The sequence below is a fragment of the Neofelis nebulosa genome, chromosome 10 (assembly GCF_028018385.1).
Source record: "Neofelis nebulosa isolate mNeoNeb1 chromosome 10, mNeoNeb1.pri, whole genome shotgun sequence".
NCBI classification, from domain to species: Eukaryota; Metazoa; Chordata; class Mammalia; order Carnivora; family Felidae; genus Neofelis; species Neofelis nebulosa.
Genome location: NC_080791.1, coordinates 48,817,697 through 48,833,160, shown reverse-complemented (window position 1 = coordinate 48,833,160; position 15,464 = coordinate 48,817,697). Strand labels below are relative to the sequence as shown.

General features: G+C 37.1%; 1 protein-coding gene across 29 annotated transcripts in view; it reads right to left on the bottom strand.

Moving 5' to 3' along the window:
* The window catches only part of DLG2 (discs large MAGUK scaffold protein 2), a 2,097,061-nt gene that overhangs the window by 297,997 nt on the left and 1,783,600 nt on the right, over positions 1-15,464 (bottom strand). For all 29 annotated transcript variants that reach the window (XM_058690298.1, XM_058690294.1, XM_058690296.1 and 26 more), the window contains one exon: positions 4,647-4,749. In XM_058690298.1, coding sequence (XP_058546281.1) covers positions 4,647-4,749 — 103 coding nt within the window. The remainder of the gene's footprint in view (positions 1-4,646; positions 4,750-15,464) is intronic.

Sequence of the window (15,464 nt, the reverse complement as noted above, 5' to 3'; positions counted from 1 at the left end):
AAATGAGTGATAAATGAATTATCGCCCTCTAGAAACTTACTTGAGTCGGGAAATGCACAAATTATGTTAAGGGACACAAAAACTATCTGAATACAGGTCTAAAGGGTTCAGAGACTGAATCAATCAACACTGACTTAGCAGATAAAAGAGGACTTCATAGTGGAAGTGACATGTGCAGGCCCTCAAAATGAGTAGGAATCCTATTGGTAGAATGGGAGAAAAGGGAATTCCAGGGAGAGAAACCCACACGAGCAAAGGCACAGAAACTGTTCAGGACCAAGTGTGGGGAGCAGAAAGCAGTCCTGTGTAGCAGTGGGAGGGCTATAAAAGATGATGCTGGTGGGTGATGGTTGGGTTAGTGGGGAGGGAACATGGAGGTTGGCTGGGACTACACTGTGAAGGGCATGGAGTTTGTGCAGAGGCACCTTGGGCTAATATCTTTTTAGAATAATAATTCTGAAAGCAATGGGGAAGATGGCTATAAAGGGATGGGAAAGGGATATACATGTATATATATGTGTGCCAGGGAGAGGGCAGACATTATGTTTCCTTTTTTGAAGTAGTGATGGGAGTAACTTCACTAACTGAATATAGACAATTGAAGTTTTATACAAGAATTAACTTCCCATATTGCTAAAGTAGGATTATTCTTTAAGTATCAGATAAATGATCCTCTCAAAAAAAGAAATAAAGAAAAAAATTCATTATTTTCTTCCTAATATCAATATAATACATGTTAATTTCCAAGTAAACATGTGATAGAAAATGGATTTTTAAAAAGGCTGGTATAAATGAATCACAATCATACCACCAGAAAGAAACATTGTTTGGGGCGCCTGGGTGGCGCAGTCGGTTAAGCGTCCGACTTCAGCCAGGTCACGATCTCACGGTCCGTGAGTTCGAGCCCCGCGTCAGGCTCTGGGCTGACGGCTCGGAGCCTGGAGCCTGTTTCCGATTCTGTGTCTCCCTCTCTTTCTGCCCCTCCCCCGTTCATGCTCTGTCTCTCTCTGTCCCCAAAAAAATAAATTAAAAACGTTGAAAAAAAAAAAATTTAAAAAAAGAAACATTGTTTGTATGTGACTCTTCAAATTTGGCTTTAATTCTACTACCTAGGACTAGGCATTGGATAAGATTTGATGATGGATAGAGTAATTTAGATAACAGGGATTAAATTACCCCAACTTTGGTCTTACTCTGCACAGTAAAACTTGCCAAGGAAGACATTTATTGTTATATTATGATAATTATAAATTACTTATAATTATTTCAAAAATGTGCTAAGTCTTATGAAAAACAGATTTGGAAATGGTTTTATATTTTGCAACACATGCTGGTTTGGCACATATTTTCTGCTTTGAAGCCAAAATGAAAAAATGCAAGTAGTGAAACTGAATCATTCCTCCAATATTCAATCATCTTCAGTAGAAACTGAATACTAAAGAAAGGTAAATTTTATTTATCAGCTCAGCAACTCTTTAAGAAACATTAATAACAAGTATAACATAGAAAATTGATTTGTCAGTGAACAAAATATAGGTTGTGTGTCTGCACACATGGAGCTCATGATCTTACTTAGTTTAGCAAGATATTTTTTTTTTCTTCCTGCTCTTCAGAATAGAAATCTCACCCACTTTTAAGAGTCTGGCTCCATTTCCCTATTTCCTCATTTCCATGAAGTACTCTCGTACTGTTTTGGCTTCTGCAGGTTTAGCCCTTGTCTGACATCCCATAATTCTTAGAGATGGTGTCATTATTATACAATTTTGGTTCTGTGTCATCAGAAAATGATTTCTGTTAAATGTATCTAAGTTCTTTCTCCTCAGTAAGATAAAAAACAAACAATTCTTAAAGACAAAGACTTGGGATATGAGTCTGAAGGGCCAAATTTTCTGAATATCTGGTAACATTGAGCAAGGAATCTAGTATACTCCCGACAAAAGCATTTTTTTATGTTTTGAATTGAAAAACTTATTTACTGGAAGCCTGGTTCTTGAACCTACCAAAAGAGATGTAAATAAAATTTGTCTTAGCATGGACATCTCATAATCCTGGTGCAAATGAAGGGGATCTGGTGAGAATTTCCTAATGGACTCTGATGGAATACTCTTCTTTTTACTTGTTATTTTAAAGGCAAATTGTTCATTATTTCCTAAAAATGTCATAAAATTTAAATGTTCCTAAATGATCTAAACAATAATCCAATCAGTTTTCCATTTCATATAATAGTTAAATTAAGGCTCAGTTACACATTAAATTTAGAAAGAGGGGAAAATGATTGCTTGATGTTACATTACCCCATTTCCAACTGATTTAAAGCTGTGAAAAATTACAATACAGTTAGACTATTAAAATAGGGAAGTCATTCTGTGAATCCTATCTGCACTTTGGCATTTTGAAATGAGATTGTTTTTATTTGCACATTTCTTTAGAAGCACTTTGAAAATTGGTTTATATGATTTATAAGATTTGCTTTGAATAGACATCTTCACAATGCACAGCATAGTATCCAAATTAAGTACACTGCTTAAAGGAAACAAAAGCTGTAAGGAAGCTTAAGATGAAGATTAAAGTTGATAGAATGATGACATTCTTATCTTTTACTGTAACCTTTAAAGTTTAAAATCACTCTGTTCAAGGTCACTTGAATGGCTGTCTTCACTATCAAAAGCTTCTAATTGTTGTAATTCGTGTTTGAGATGAAATTTTTCAGAAATGGGAAAGCAGCCTGGGTATTTATTGCCATGTGCCAGGTAGTGGTGAAGGGCATACAGTTTGAGACTGAATGAAAACAGCTACAAAGAAAATGGAAAAGTCCCATGTAAAAGTTCTTACTCTATATGAAGTAGAATTTGTTCATCAAATTATGCTAAACCAGATGTTTTTATTTTCTGTTTTACAACTGATACTTCTGGAGCCATTTATTACTATTAGAAGACACATTTACTAATTTTTAAGTAGACAGACTTTCAAAGCTGTACAGGAAGAACACTTTCCCTTGGTGTTGTCATCATCCATCTTTGATAATCACAAATCTCCTCTTCCCCCATTCTCTGTCCATATCTGGGCCAGGGCAATTGGAGAAAACATTTAATATATATTTTTATAACTTAATTGCAAATTCTAATTCTAAAGACAGGCAACATAAATGAAACATTCCAAAATACACATAGCACAATGTTTTCTTTATTCTCACATGAAATATGTGGTTGGCCACCATTATGGTAAATAAAATCTAAGACTTCACAAGCAAGATACAAACCTCAGTCTTCCAAAGAATAGACCAACTGACATTAAGAAAGAATCACTTTAAAAGGTCAAAGAAGCTCTTTATACCCACAGGCATAAAGGCTCTTCCTTAATGGCATCTTGTACTTCCATGTTTATCTGTTTAATAGTCTTCTCTGAGAGCTATGTGGGCCAAGGGTAATTAACTACATTTCCTAAAGACAGAAAGCACATTCCTCTTTTTTTCTTGTAAAAAGTCTAGCCCACTGTGGTGTGCTTAACTGCATTTCATTAACAAAGGAGCAATCTACATACAAATTTGCTAAAATATCAACCACACAATAGGTAACATCCCGGTTGTCTCATTGAGCCTCACTCTGATCACAAAAACAGATGTTGAAACAAACCAAAGAGCAGGGTATGGCTAATGCAATTTAGGATATCTCATCAGGTCTCAGTTGGCTAAGCCAATTTATGACATCTCACCATGTTTCAGGGTTTACAGTAGCATATTGCAAACAAGCTATACTATAGCTGAGAGTACACACACACAAAAATCTACATCAAGGACAACCTAGAGCCGTGTTAGTGTTAATAAAAGTTAATGCCACAGAGAGAGAATGCTGATCATGGTCTGTTCTCTCTGTCCTCCTTGCTTCTGAAGGGATTCAGGACAACCACTCCCACCCCCTTGCCCCCACTGAATGTGCCACTTTGGTATGTGGATTTTGAGCTGAAGGCAATTGAGACCCTACAGGCTCAAGAGAAACTTTTGTCCCTCCTATAACTACATAGAAGGATCTCACCTGGGCGGTCTTTCCCAGAACAATGGTTATTAGCAGAGATAAATTTTATCTGAGTGATCCATCTGTATATGTATAGCCAGGACAAATATCTAATTACCAAATATCAGTTCTTCTTATCGCCCTGTGAAATACAATCCTGTCCTCTAAGGTCCCAGACCCCACCCATTTCATAGTTCAGGATGACATATATATGTCATTTTGCCTGTCTTTGGAATTTCCATGCCTGTGTGGATTCCCCTTACATATGCTATTAAATTTTATTTTCTCCTGTTAATCTGTCTCATGTCAGTTTGATTCTTAGTCCATCTTAATGGTTTTTATACTATCCATTGCTGACCAAAAGTGCCTACAGATAAGAATATAAATAAAGTTGAGGATAGTTTTTTTTTTTTTTTAATTCATATTTCAAAGAGGACTTTCTAACTGATGTTTTCCTTGGAAGATTAAGGGTAATAAAAAAGCCTCATATTCTCTGGACATGTAACACCCATTTTTCAGGATAGGTGAGTTTTAAAAAACCTTGTTGGTATAGACTGGTTAATACAGATTACCAGATGTGGGTATACATTCTCACAGAAACGTATCAGAACATTATAAGCTTGGTTTCTCACTGACCTTCAGGTTGGTATTGTGCTATAATCGTCACCGTCTGTCCAGCCCCCTTCAGTGCAGCTGCGGCCTGCTCATGGGATGCTCCACGGAGGTCAATGCCATTCACCTAGAAGAGGAAGCCAGAGAATTTGGGTATTTCATAAGGCCTATCATTCTGATAGTTGAAAAATGTTTCTCCAAACTGAGAAGCTGTCTAAGATTATGTCACCTACCTCAAAACCCCTAATGTCCTACCAAGGCAGTTGAGTGTTACTTAGCAAGTTTCAGGCTCTTATCAACTTTCATTTAGCAAAGATGTGAAATTTCATCTTGTGGCGTTTATAGAATGGTCTGACTCGGCTGAAACTGTCTATGCATGTCTACAAGAATTTTAGTATGTGCATTTAATATGCCTCTGTGAGTTTCCTAGATTTCGGGGGTGGATATGAGCCTTCAAAATTAGAGGAAAAACAGGATAATAAAGAGAGACACATGTAATGTACATAGATGAGTATGCGCTGACAGATTAATATATTCAGATGAAGTTCTGGGTAGATTGTATGAAATGGGGCTGGCTGCCTGCCAAATCCCTCTTTTTGGTCATATGCCTGGTCCTGTCATTCTGAGCTTGGTTAGACAGCCCTGAGCCTTGTTCCAAAATAAACCTGACTGCCCCATTTCTCATGTACAATTCCAGAATGAATTCTGACAAAATGAAATAAAGAATGCCTGGAGTTTATGTTGCTGTTGCTAACTCCCATTTTGGGGCCGATGCCAGAAGAAAAACAGAACATCTGAAAAACAAGCACAAAACTCTGCCGAGAGGGAAAAATCATTCTGAAGTCAAATTTAATGAGAAGTAAAAGCTAAAATCTTTCTCAAATCAATTCAGTCGAAGTCAACATAATATAATTACTGAGTGCTTTCCAACGACAGGGCTCTGTGTCTGCCCCAGGAGAGGGATCATGGGTGGAGAACAAAGGTGAACAAGGCAAGTCCCCAAGAAGCTTTTCTGCTTGAACTGAACACACAGAAAGTCCAGTTTTCTAACATACACAGAGCTATTCTTATGCAGTTGATGCCAGAATTCTGCTTCCTTTTATTTACAGAGAAGTTGGTTACCAACCATAAAAAATAGAAAAAATAAATTAAAAAAAAAAAAAAACCTGACCAACTTATCTGCATGTAAAACATAACATCTTATTTGGCCTCTCATGAATCCTCTTTGACAATGACACTGGGTGGTGGATAGGGAGTTGCCACTGTTTCCCCTTGGGGTCTGGAATATTTGCAATCTTTTTTTTTTTTTATTAGGTTTATTTATTTATTTTTGAAAGAGACAGACAGAGCATGCAAGTGGGGGAGGGGCAGAGAGAAAGGGAAAGAGAGAGAATCCCAAGCAAGCTCTGCACTCTCTATGTGGAGCCTGATGCGGGGCTCAAACTCACAAACTGTGAGATCATGACCTGAGCCAAAACTGAGAGTCAGATGCTTAATGGAATGAGCCACCCAGGTGCCCCATGGGATATCTGTAATCTTTAATTCCCCATCCCAGCCCTCTCATAATAACTTTGTGGAAGCCTCCTTAACCACTTTTATAATTTTCCATGCCTCTTCCCTGGCTTTCTATTCTGGTGAAATCCTTACCGAATGCATTGATTACATGGTAACCTAGAGAAGTCCATTGATTTGGGTTTGGCCTGACTGCCACACACCAGCTGAGTGACTATCTTTTCAACTCCTGAGCCTCAATATTCTCCTACCTTGGAGGGAAAGGACTGAGAGGCTCTTTGAGTGTAAAGCTCCTTTGAACTATAGAATTTCCAGATTTACTTGTTAGTAGATGACAGTCATTTCAGAGATTGTCTAGGCATGGATGAGTCAGACTATGACTCAGACAGCCGAAAGGACAGGAAAAGTAATTAGATGTAGGCTCCTGCCTACAGGAAGCTGAATGCATAAACTTCCTGGGCCAAATAATCTCTTGTCAAACAATTAAGGCTAACTTCTTATTAAAACATAATATAGGATCATGGTAAATGAATTCTAATGTTTCAGAAAGGTATCTAAGGAAAAGTAAAAAATTCCCCTTAACATCTGCAGTTCCAGAGGTAACCAATGTTAGCAGTTTCTTGGGTATACTTTTTAGAAGTCTACTATATGTATATGCACACACATGGCTTATTTCTATTTCTTTCTTTTTTTTTTTTTTTTTTTTAAATTTTTTTTTTCAACGTTTTTTATTTATTTTTGGGACAGAGAGAGACATAGCATGAACGGGGGAGGGGCAGAGAGAGAGGGAGACACAGAATCGGAAACAGGCTCCAGGCTCTGAGCCATCAGCCCAGAGCCTGACGCGGGGCTCGAACTCCCGGACCGCGAGATCGTGACCTGGCTGAAGTCGGACGCTTAACCGACTGCGCCACCCAGGCGCCCCTATTTCTTTCTTTATATATGTAATATGTCTTCACATTTTTAGTTAAGTGAGTAGGATCATATCATATATATAATCTATAAACTGTTTCTGTTTTGCTTTTAACAATGTATCTTGGACATCTTCCATATCAGCTCCTGCTGTTTTACCTTTTTAACAGGAGCCCAGCAATACACGGTATGGAGAGACCAGCATTTTTTTCAACAGGATCCCTATTGTTGTTGAGACTGTGTCTAGCTTTCTGCTACTGCAAACACTTATGAAGGTGTTTCTGAAGGATGAATTCCCTGGAAATACACTTTCTGAGTATAGTCCATAGATTGTATATGCATTATTTGTTTCTTTTAATTTGTTCTTAATTTTTCACATGATTATTTATTCACTAAATAAACAGAAACTGATGAAGAAAGCAAAAAAGGGGAGGGGAGAATCTCTTTGCCCAAATAATATATTGATATAAAAAATAATGTATGTATATAATGCACATACATGAAAAAGCAATACAAAAAGCATAGAAATAAAGTGGCCCCATCTTTTATTCTAAAGATATCCATTTTGATGGCTTCTTATATATACTACCAATTATTTTTCTTGTTAATATAAACAGGTTTATAAAGTTATAATTTTAAAATTTTATACAAATAAGGTATTTTACACATAGTTTTATACCTTTATTTTTTCTACTTACTAATATATTTTAAAGAACTTTCTTCATTCACATATTCCTATACTTGTCTCATCCCTTTTTATAGTTATAAAGTGTTCTATTATTCATTATAAATTTATTTTACCAGTACAGGGTTGATAGACCCTTAGGTTGTTTCAGTATTTTGCTGTTATAAACAATGCTGCAATAAATAGTATGTAACAAAAAGTTCTTGGATAAAGGGTATGAGTGCTAAATTGTAATAGCTATTGCCAAGTTGTGTCCAAAAATTTATACTCCCACAAATAAGATATGATTGACTTTCTTCATAGTCTTGTAAAAATTGCACATAACATAACATTTGGCCTTTGTCATTCTAATATGTAGACAATTGCATTTTTAAGTTTTGCCTGTCTACAATTATGAAGTCAAGCATCTTTTTATATGTTTGCTGGTTATTTAAATTTGTTTTGGCATAAAATGACCATTTGCTTATTTCACCTATTTTTTATTTGTGTAGTTTGTTCTTTTAAAAATCTATCTGCCTTTTAAGAATATTAGTGCTTCATCTCAGATAAATATTGAAAATATTCTTTTCAGTTTGGTATTTGTATTTTGTATCATTGCATTGTAACTGTTAACTTTTCCCTGGTATGCTATACATATCCCTGGTATGGCTTCTTGTCACACAGAAGTTTAAAATGTTTTATATAGTCATATTTATCACTATGCTTTCCTTTTCAGCTTTTGAGTTTCGTATTATATCTACCCCTCTTCAATATATTTAACAAATTACTCAAATATTTTCTTCTAGTACAATGAGTTTAATTTTTAGCCACCTAGTCTTTGATCTACTGGAATACATTTTGATGTCTGATGTGAGAACCACCCTTTCTTGGACCTTTCCCGTATAGCATCAAATTCTTACATCTTTTAATATTCTAATTGTCCTCTGGATTTTTCTAAGTGCACTAAAGGGAGCATGGAAAAGTGAGAAGGAAGAGAATATATGGAATCACAGAGAACTGGGTTTGAATCCTGAGTTGACCAGTCATACCTAAGTAACTTGGGAAAGTCACTTACTTCTTCAAATCTCAGCTTTCTTACCTATAGAATGGGTATAATATCTACCTCTCTATCAGGGCTGTTGCATAACATGAAACAATATCTGTAAAGCCCTTAACAGAGACCCTGGTACAAACAAGCATTCAGCAATTAGTATCTATTATTGCTGTCAGTATTTCTTCAGAGCTATGATTATAAGTCATGAAATAAAATGTAATGGAAATTAATTAATACAACATATATGGTTACTTTTTTTTCTATGAGCACAGAATTTCAGTATTGGAAATGCCTTAAAAACTTGCTCATCCAGCACTTACATATTAGCACATTAAAGATCATTCCGGGGGTACCTGGGTGACTCAGTCGGTTAAATGTCCAACACTTGATTTAGGCTTAGGTCATGATTTCACGATTCACAAGCTCAGGCTCCACATTGGGTTCTGCAATGACAATGTGGAGCCTGCTTGGGATTCTCTCTCTCCTTCTGTCTCTGCCCCTACCTCACTCTTTTTCTCTCTCTCTCTCAAGTAAATAAACTTAAAAAAAAAAAAATCATTCCCGACAGAGTTAAGATGGAAGAGCAGCATGGAGACGATGAGCTTGTCTTGACCCTGAAATGCATCTAGATCAGCACCAAACCCTTTTGAACACCTAGGACACTGATCTGAGGATTAACACAACAATCTACATAACTTGAGCCACAGAACTTGGCAGAGACGTGGTATGGAGAGGTAAACTGGGGGAGAGAAAAGCTGCAAAGGGTAGGGAACTGATTTCATGGAGAGAGGACAGAGAAAATGAAAGGGGGAGAGTGTGGTGTATAAGGATCATGTAAGAAAAGCACTCACTCTGATAGTAGCTGGAGAGAAAGAAAGAGAAAGAATGAAAATACTAGCAGGGCACTAAACAAGAAGTCTGTTTCCTAAAACCATTGACAGGGGGAAAAGAGAGGGTTTCAATACCATTAGGATTCTATAAACAGCAGAGCACAGAGTCTGAAATTCTAGACCTCTGTGCTTGGCAGTGTTCTGGTGAGGAAGTAGGATGAACCCCCTGGAGAAGGAAGCAGGGTCTGAGGGATCCATGCGCCACATGGGGAGAAGCAGTTCCCCTACTTAGAATGCATTTGGTAGAGGTCATAAGGCTCCCCACAGGCCAAGGTCCCAGTGGACCCCAGAGAACAGCCATGTTTGCTGGTATAGGGACAAAGGCACCAGAGTGCAGTGAAACCTGGTGCCAACTGTGTTGTGGATTGCCATAATCTCTGAAGCTCTGCCACTGCCTGATCACATGAACATTTTTTGAGGGAAGCCAGCACTGGCCCATTGCTCTGCAAGACCCTACGCGCGAGAGTCAGTGTGGGTCCAAGCTGCGGGGGTCTCTGAAGTGTGAGGTTTTGAAACACAACCCCATCTGACATAAAACTCTAGAGGGAGGTGCTGCCTGGCAGGTGCACAGCTTGGATATACGGTAGAGGCGGGGAGTGGATAGAGGCCTGAGAGAAAGGAGACGTACTTGATTGTGAGTCGGTGACAGTGCAGTTCCTGTGCCAGAGACTAGGGAGCTGAGTGAAGCCATTTCCACCTCTCTGGTGTACATGACACACTGATCCACCCCAGTAAGCTAAGCAGTGCCACCTAGTGGAGAACGGAGCAGATACACCAAGCCCAGCCCAGCTGCATCCTCCAAGCACATTACCTAGAAGGCCAGCTCAAGTCACTCCACCAGCCTAATGTACAGACTATACAGGGCTTCACAGTTTCAGTTCTAGGGGAAACTGGATGTAACTTAATTCAGGTTTCATTCTGTGTGCTGGCTCATTTATTTGTTCATTTTCTTTGCTTCTGTTTTTGCTTAAATTGTTTTTTTATTTATTGATTTTTTTCTTCCTCATTCTTGGATACAGAAATAGAAAAAAATGTATTTTTTCTTTAATTTTTTTATTTTTTTAAATTTTATATTCTTTCATTTACTTTCTTTTATTTCATTTGGTTCTATTTTATTATATAAATAATTTTTAATTAAAACTTTTTTCTTGCCTTTTTTTCCTTTCCTTTCTCTTTTTTCTCTATTCTATTTTTTCTCTATTCTTCTGACAACCAGACCAAAACATACCTAGGATCTAGCTTTCTTTATTTGATTTTATGTGTTGTTTTCAATTTTTTGATTTTAATTTTTTATTTTGCCAATTATTCCTCCAAAATGAAAAAATGAAGGAATTCATCCCAAAAGAAAGAACAGGAAGAAATGACATCCAGGGGCTTACTCAACACAGACATAACCAAGATGTCTGAACTAGAATTTAGGGCCACTATAATAAGAATACTAGCTGAGGTTGAAAAAACCATAGAATCCCTTTATGTGGAGATAGAAGAAATAAAATCTAGTCAGGACTAAATTAAAAATGCTATAACTGAGATGCAATCTCGAATGATGTCACAACGGCAAGGATGGACACAGCACAGCAGCAAATTAGTGATTTAGAAGATAAAATTATGGTGAATAATGAAGCAGTAAAAAGAGGGAAACAAAGGCAAAAAATCACAATGTAAGATTTAGAGAACTCAGTGACTCACTAAAAAGGAATAACATCCAAACCATAGGAGTCCCAGAAGATGCAGAGACAGGAAAGGGGGCAGAAGGTTTATGTGAGCAAATTATAGTAGAAAACTTTCCCACTCTGGGGAAGGACACAGACATCAAAATCCAAGAATCACAGAGATTCAACAAAACCCACCATCACCAAGGCATATCATAGTCACTTTACAAAATACACAGACAAGGAAATAATGATGAAAGCAGCAATGGAAAAAAAAAAGTCCTTAACCTATAAGGGAAGACAGATCAGGTTCACAGCAGACCTATCCACAGAAACTTGGCAAGCCAGAAAAGAGTGGTAGGACATATTCAATGTGCTGAACTAGAAAATATGCAGCCAAGAAATATTTATCCAGCAAGGTTGTCATTCATAATAGAAGGAGAAATAAAAAAGAGTTTCCCAGACAAACAAAAACTAAAGGAGTTTGTGATCACTAAACCAGCCCTGCAAGAAATTTTAAGGGGGACCCTTTGAGTGGAAAAAAGACAAAACAAAACAAAAAAGACCAAAAGCAACAGACTAGAAAGGACCAGTGAACATCACCAGAAACACCAAATCAACAGGCAACACAATGGTGTGAAAATCATATTTTTCAGTACTCATTATAAATGTCAATGGACTAAATGTTCCAATCAAAAGACATGAGGTATTAGAATAAATAAGAAAAAAAGACCTATCTATATGCTGCTTACAAGAGACTCATTTTAGACCTAAAGACACCTGAAGATTAAAAGTAAGGGGATGGAGAATCATCTATCATGCTAATGGTAGTCAAAAGACAGCTGGAGTAGCCATCCTTATATCAGACAAACTAGATTTTTTTTAAAAAAATTTTTAACGTTTATTTTTGAGACAGAGAGAGACAGAGCGTGAACGGGGGAGAGTCAGAGAGAGAGAGGGAGACACAGAATCTGAAACAGGCTCCAGGCTCTGAGCTGTCAGCACAGAGCCTGACGCGGGGCTTGAACTCACGAACCGCGAGATCATGACCTGAGCCGAAGTCAGACGCCTAACCGACTGAGCCACCCAGGCGCCCCTGGACAAACCAGATTTTAAAGCAAAGACTGTAGGGGCACCTGGGTGGCTCACAGTCAGTTGAGTGTCTGACTTTGGCTCAGGTCATGATCTCACAGCTTGCAGGTTCGAGCCCCACGTTGGGCTCTGTGCTGACAGCTCAGAGCCTGAAGCTTGCTTCGGATTCTGTGTCTCCCTCTCTCTCAAAAAATAAATAAACATTAAATAAATAAATAATAAATAAGTAAAGACTGTAACAAGAGATGAAGAAGGGCATTATATCATAATTAAGGGGTCTATCCACAAGAATATCTAACAATTGTAAATATTTATGCCCCCAATGTGAAAGAACCCAAATCTATAAATCAATAAATCACAAACATAAAGAAACTCACTGATAATAATACCATAACAGTAGGGGACTTCAACACCCCACTTACAACAATGGAAAGATCATCTAAACAGAAAATGAACAAGGAACCAATAGCTTTGAATGACACACTGGACAGGATGGGCTTAACAGATATATTCAGAACATTTCATCCTAAAGCAGCAGAATACATATTCTTCTTGAGTGCACATGGAACATTCTCCAGAATAGATCACATACTGGGACACAAATCAGCCCTCAACAAGTACAAAAAGAGAATATACCTTGCATATTTTCGGACCACATGGCTATGAAACTCAAAATCAACCACAAGATAAAATTTGGAAAGGCCATGAATACTTGGTGATTAAAGAACATCCTACTAAAGAATGAATGGGTTAACCAATAAATTAAAGAGGAAATGAAAAAGTACATGGAAGCTAATGAAAATGAAAGCACATCAGCCCCAAACCTCTGGAATGCAGCAAAGGCGGTCATAAGAGGGAACTATATAGCAATCCAGGCCTTCCTAACGAAGGAAAATAGGTATCAAATATACAACCTAACATTATACCTAAATGAACTGGAAAAAGAACAGTAAATAAATCCCCAAACCAGCAAAAGAAGGGAAATAATAAGATTAGAGAAGAAATCAATGATATTGAAATAAAAAAAACCCACAAAAAACAGTAGAAAAGATCAATGAAAACAGGAGCAGAATCTTTGAAAGAATTAACAAAATTGATAAAGCCCTAGCCAGACTGATCAAAAAGAAAAAGGAAAGGACCCAGATAAATAAAATCATGAATGAAAGAGGAAAGATCATAATCAACACCACAGAAATACAAAGAATATTAAGAGAATATTATGAACAATTATATGCCAACAAATTGGGCATCTGGAAGAAATGGACACATTCTTAGAAACATATATACTACCAAAACAGGAAGAAATAGAAATTTTGAACAGACCCATAACCAGTAAAGAAATTGAACCAGTAATAAAATATCTCCCAACAAACAAGAGTCCAGGGCTAGATGGCTTACCAGGGGAATTCTACCAAACATTTAAAGAAGAGTTAACACCTATTCTTTTGAAGCTGTTCCAAAAATACAAATGGAAGGAAAACTTCCAAACTCATTCTACAAGGCCAGCACTACCTTGATTCCTAAACCAGACAAAGACCCCACTAAAAAGGAGAAATACAGACCAATTTCCTTGATGAACATGTATGGAAAAGTTCTCAACAAAATACTAGCAAACTGGATCCAACAATACATTAAAATAATTATTCACCACAATCAAGTGGGATTTATTTCTGGGATGCAGGGCTGGTTCAGTATACACAAATCAATCAGTGTGATACATCACATTAATAAAAGAAAGGATAAGAACCACATGATCCTCTAAATAGATGCAAAAAAGCATTTAACAAAACACAGCATCTTTTCTTGGTAAAAACTCTTAAGAAAGAAGGGATAGAAGGAACATACCTCAAGATCATAAAGGTCATAAATGAAAAACCCACAGCTAATATCATCCTCAATGGGGAAAAACTGAGAGTTTTCCCCCTAAGGCAAGAAACATGACAAAGATGTCCACTCTCACTACTGTTATTCAACATTGCCTAGCCTCAGCATTCAGACAACACAAAGAAATAAAAGGCATCAAAATCCATCCAAAAAGCAGGAGGACATCATACTTTCACCCTTCACAGATGACATGATACTCTATGTGGAAAACCCAAAGATTCCAACAACAACAAAAAAACCCGCTAGAACTGGTACATGAATTCAACAAAGTTGCACGATATAGAATCAATATACAGAAATTGGTTGCATTTCTATACACTAATAATGAAGCTGCAGAAAGAGAAACCAAGGAATCGATTCCATTTACAATTGCACCAAAGACCATAAAATACCTAGGAATAAACCTAACCAAAGATGTGAAAAATGTATACACTGAAAACTATAGAAAGCTTACGAAAGAAACTGAAGAAGACACGCACACACACACACACACACACACACACACACACACACACAATGGAAAAAGATTCCATGCTCCTGGATAGGAAGAACAAATATTGTTAAAATGTCAATACTACTCTAAGCAATCTACATATTCAATGCAATCCCTATCAAAATAACACCAGCATTCTTCACAGAGTTAGAACAAACAATCCTAAAATTTGTATGGAACCAGAAAAGACCTCGAATAGCAAAAGCAATCCTGAAAAAGGAAACCAAAGCTGGAGACATCACAGTTCCAGACTTCAAGATGTATTACAAAGTTGTAATCATCAAGACAGTATGGTACTGGAAAAAAAAATAGACACATAGATCAATGGAACAGATTAGAGAACTCAAAAATGGACCCACATTAGATGGCCAACTAATCTTTGACAAAGCAGGAAACAATACCCAATGGAATAAAGACAGTCTCTTCAGCAAGTGGTGCTGGGAAAACTGGACAGCTACATGCAGAAAAATGAACCTGGACCACTTTCTTACACTATACACAAAAATAAATTCAAAATGGATGAAAGACCTAAACATAAGACAGGAAGCCATCAAAATCCTCAAGGAGAAACAGGAAAAAACCTCTTTGACCTTGGCCACAGCAACTTCTTACTCAACACATCTCTGGAGGGAAGGGGAAAAAAAGCAATAATGAACTATTGAGACCTCATAAAAATAAAAAGCTTCTTT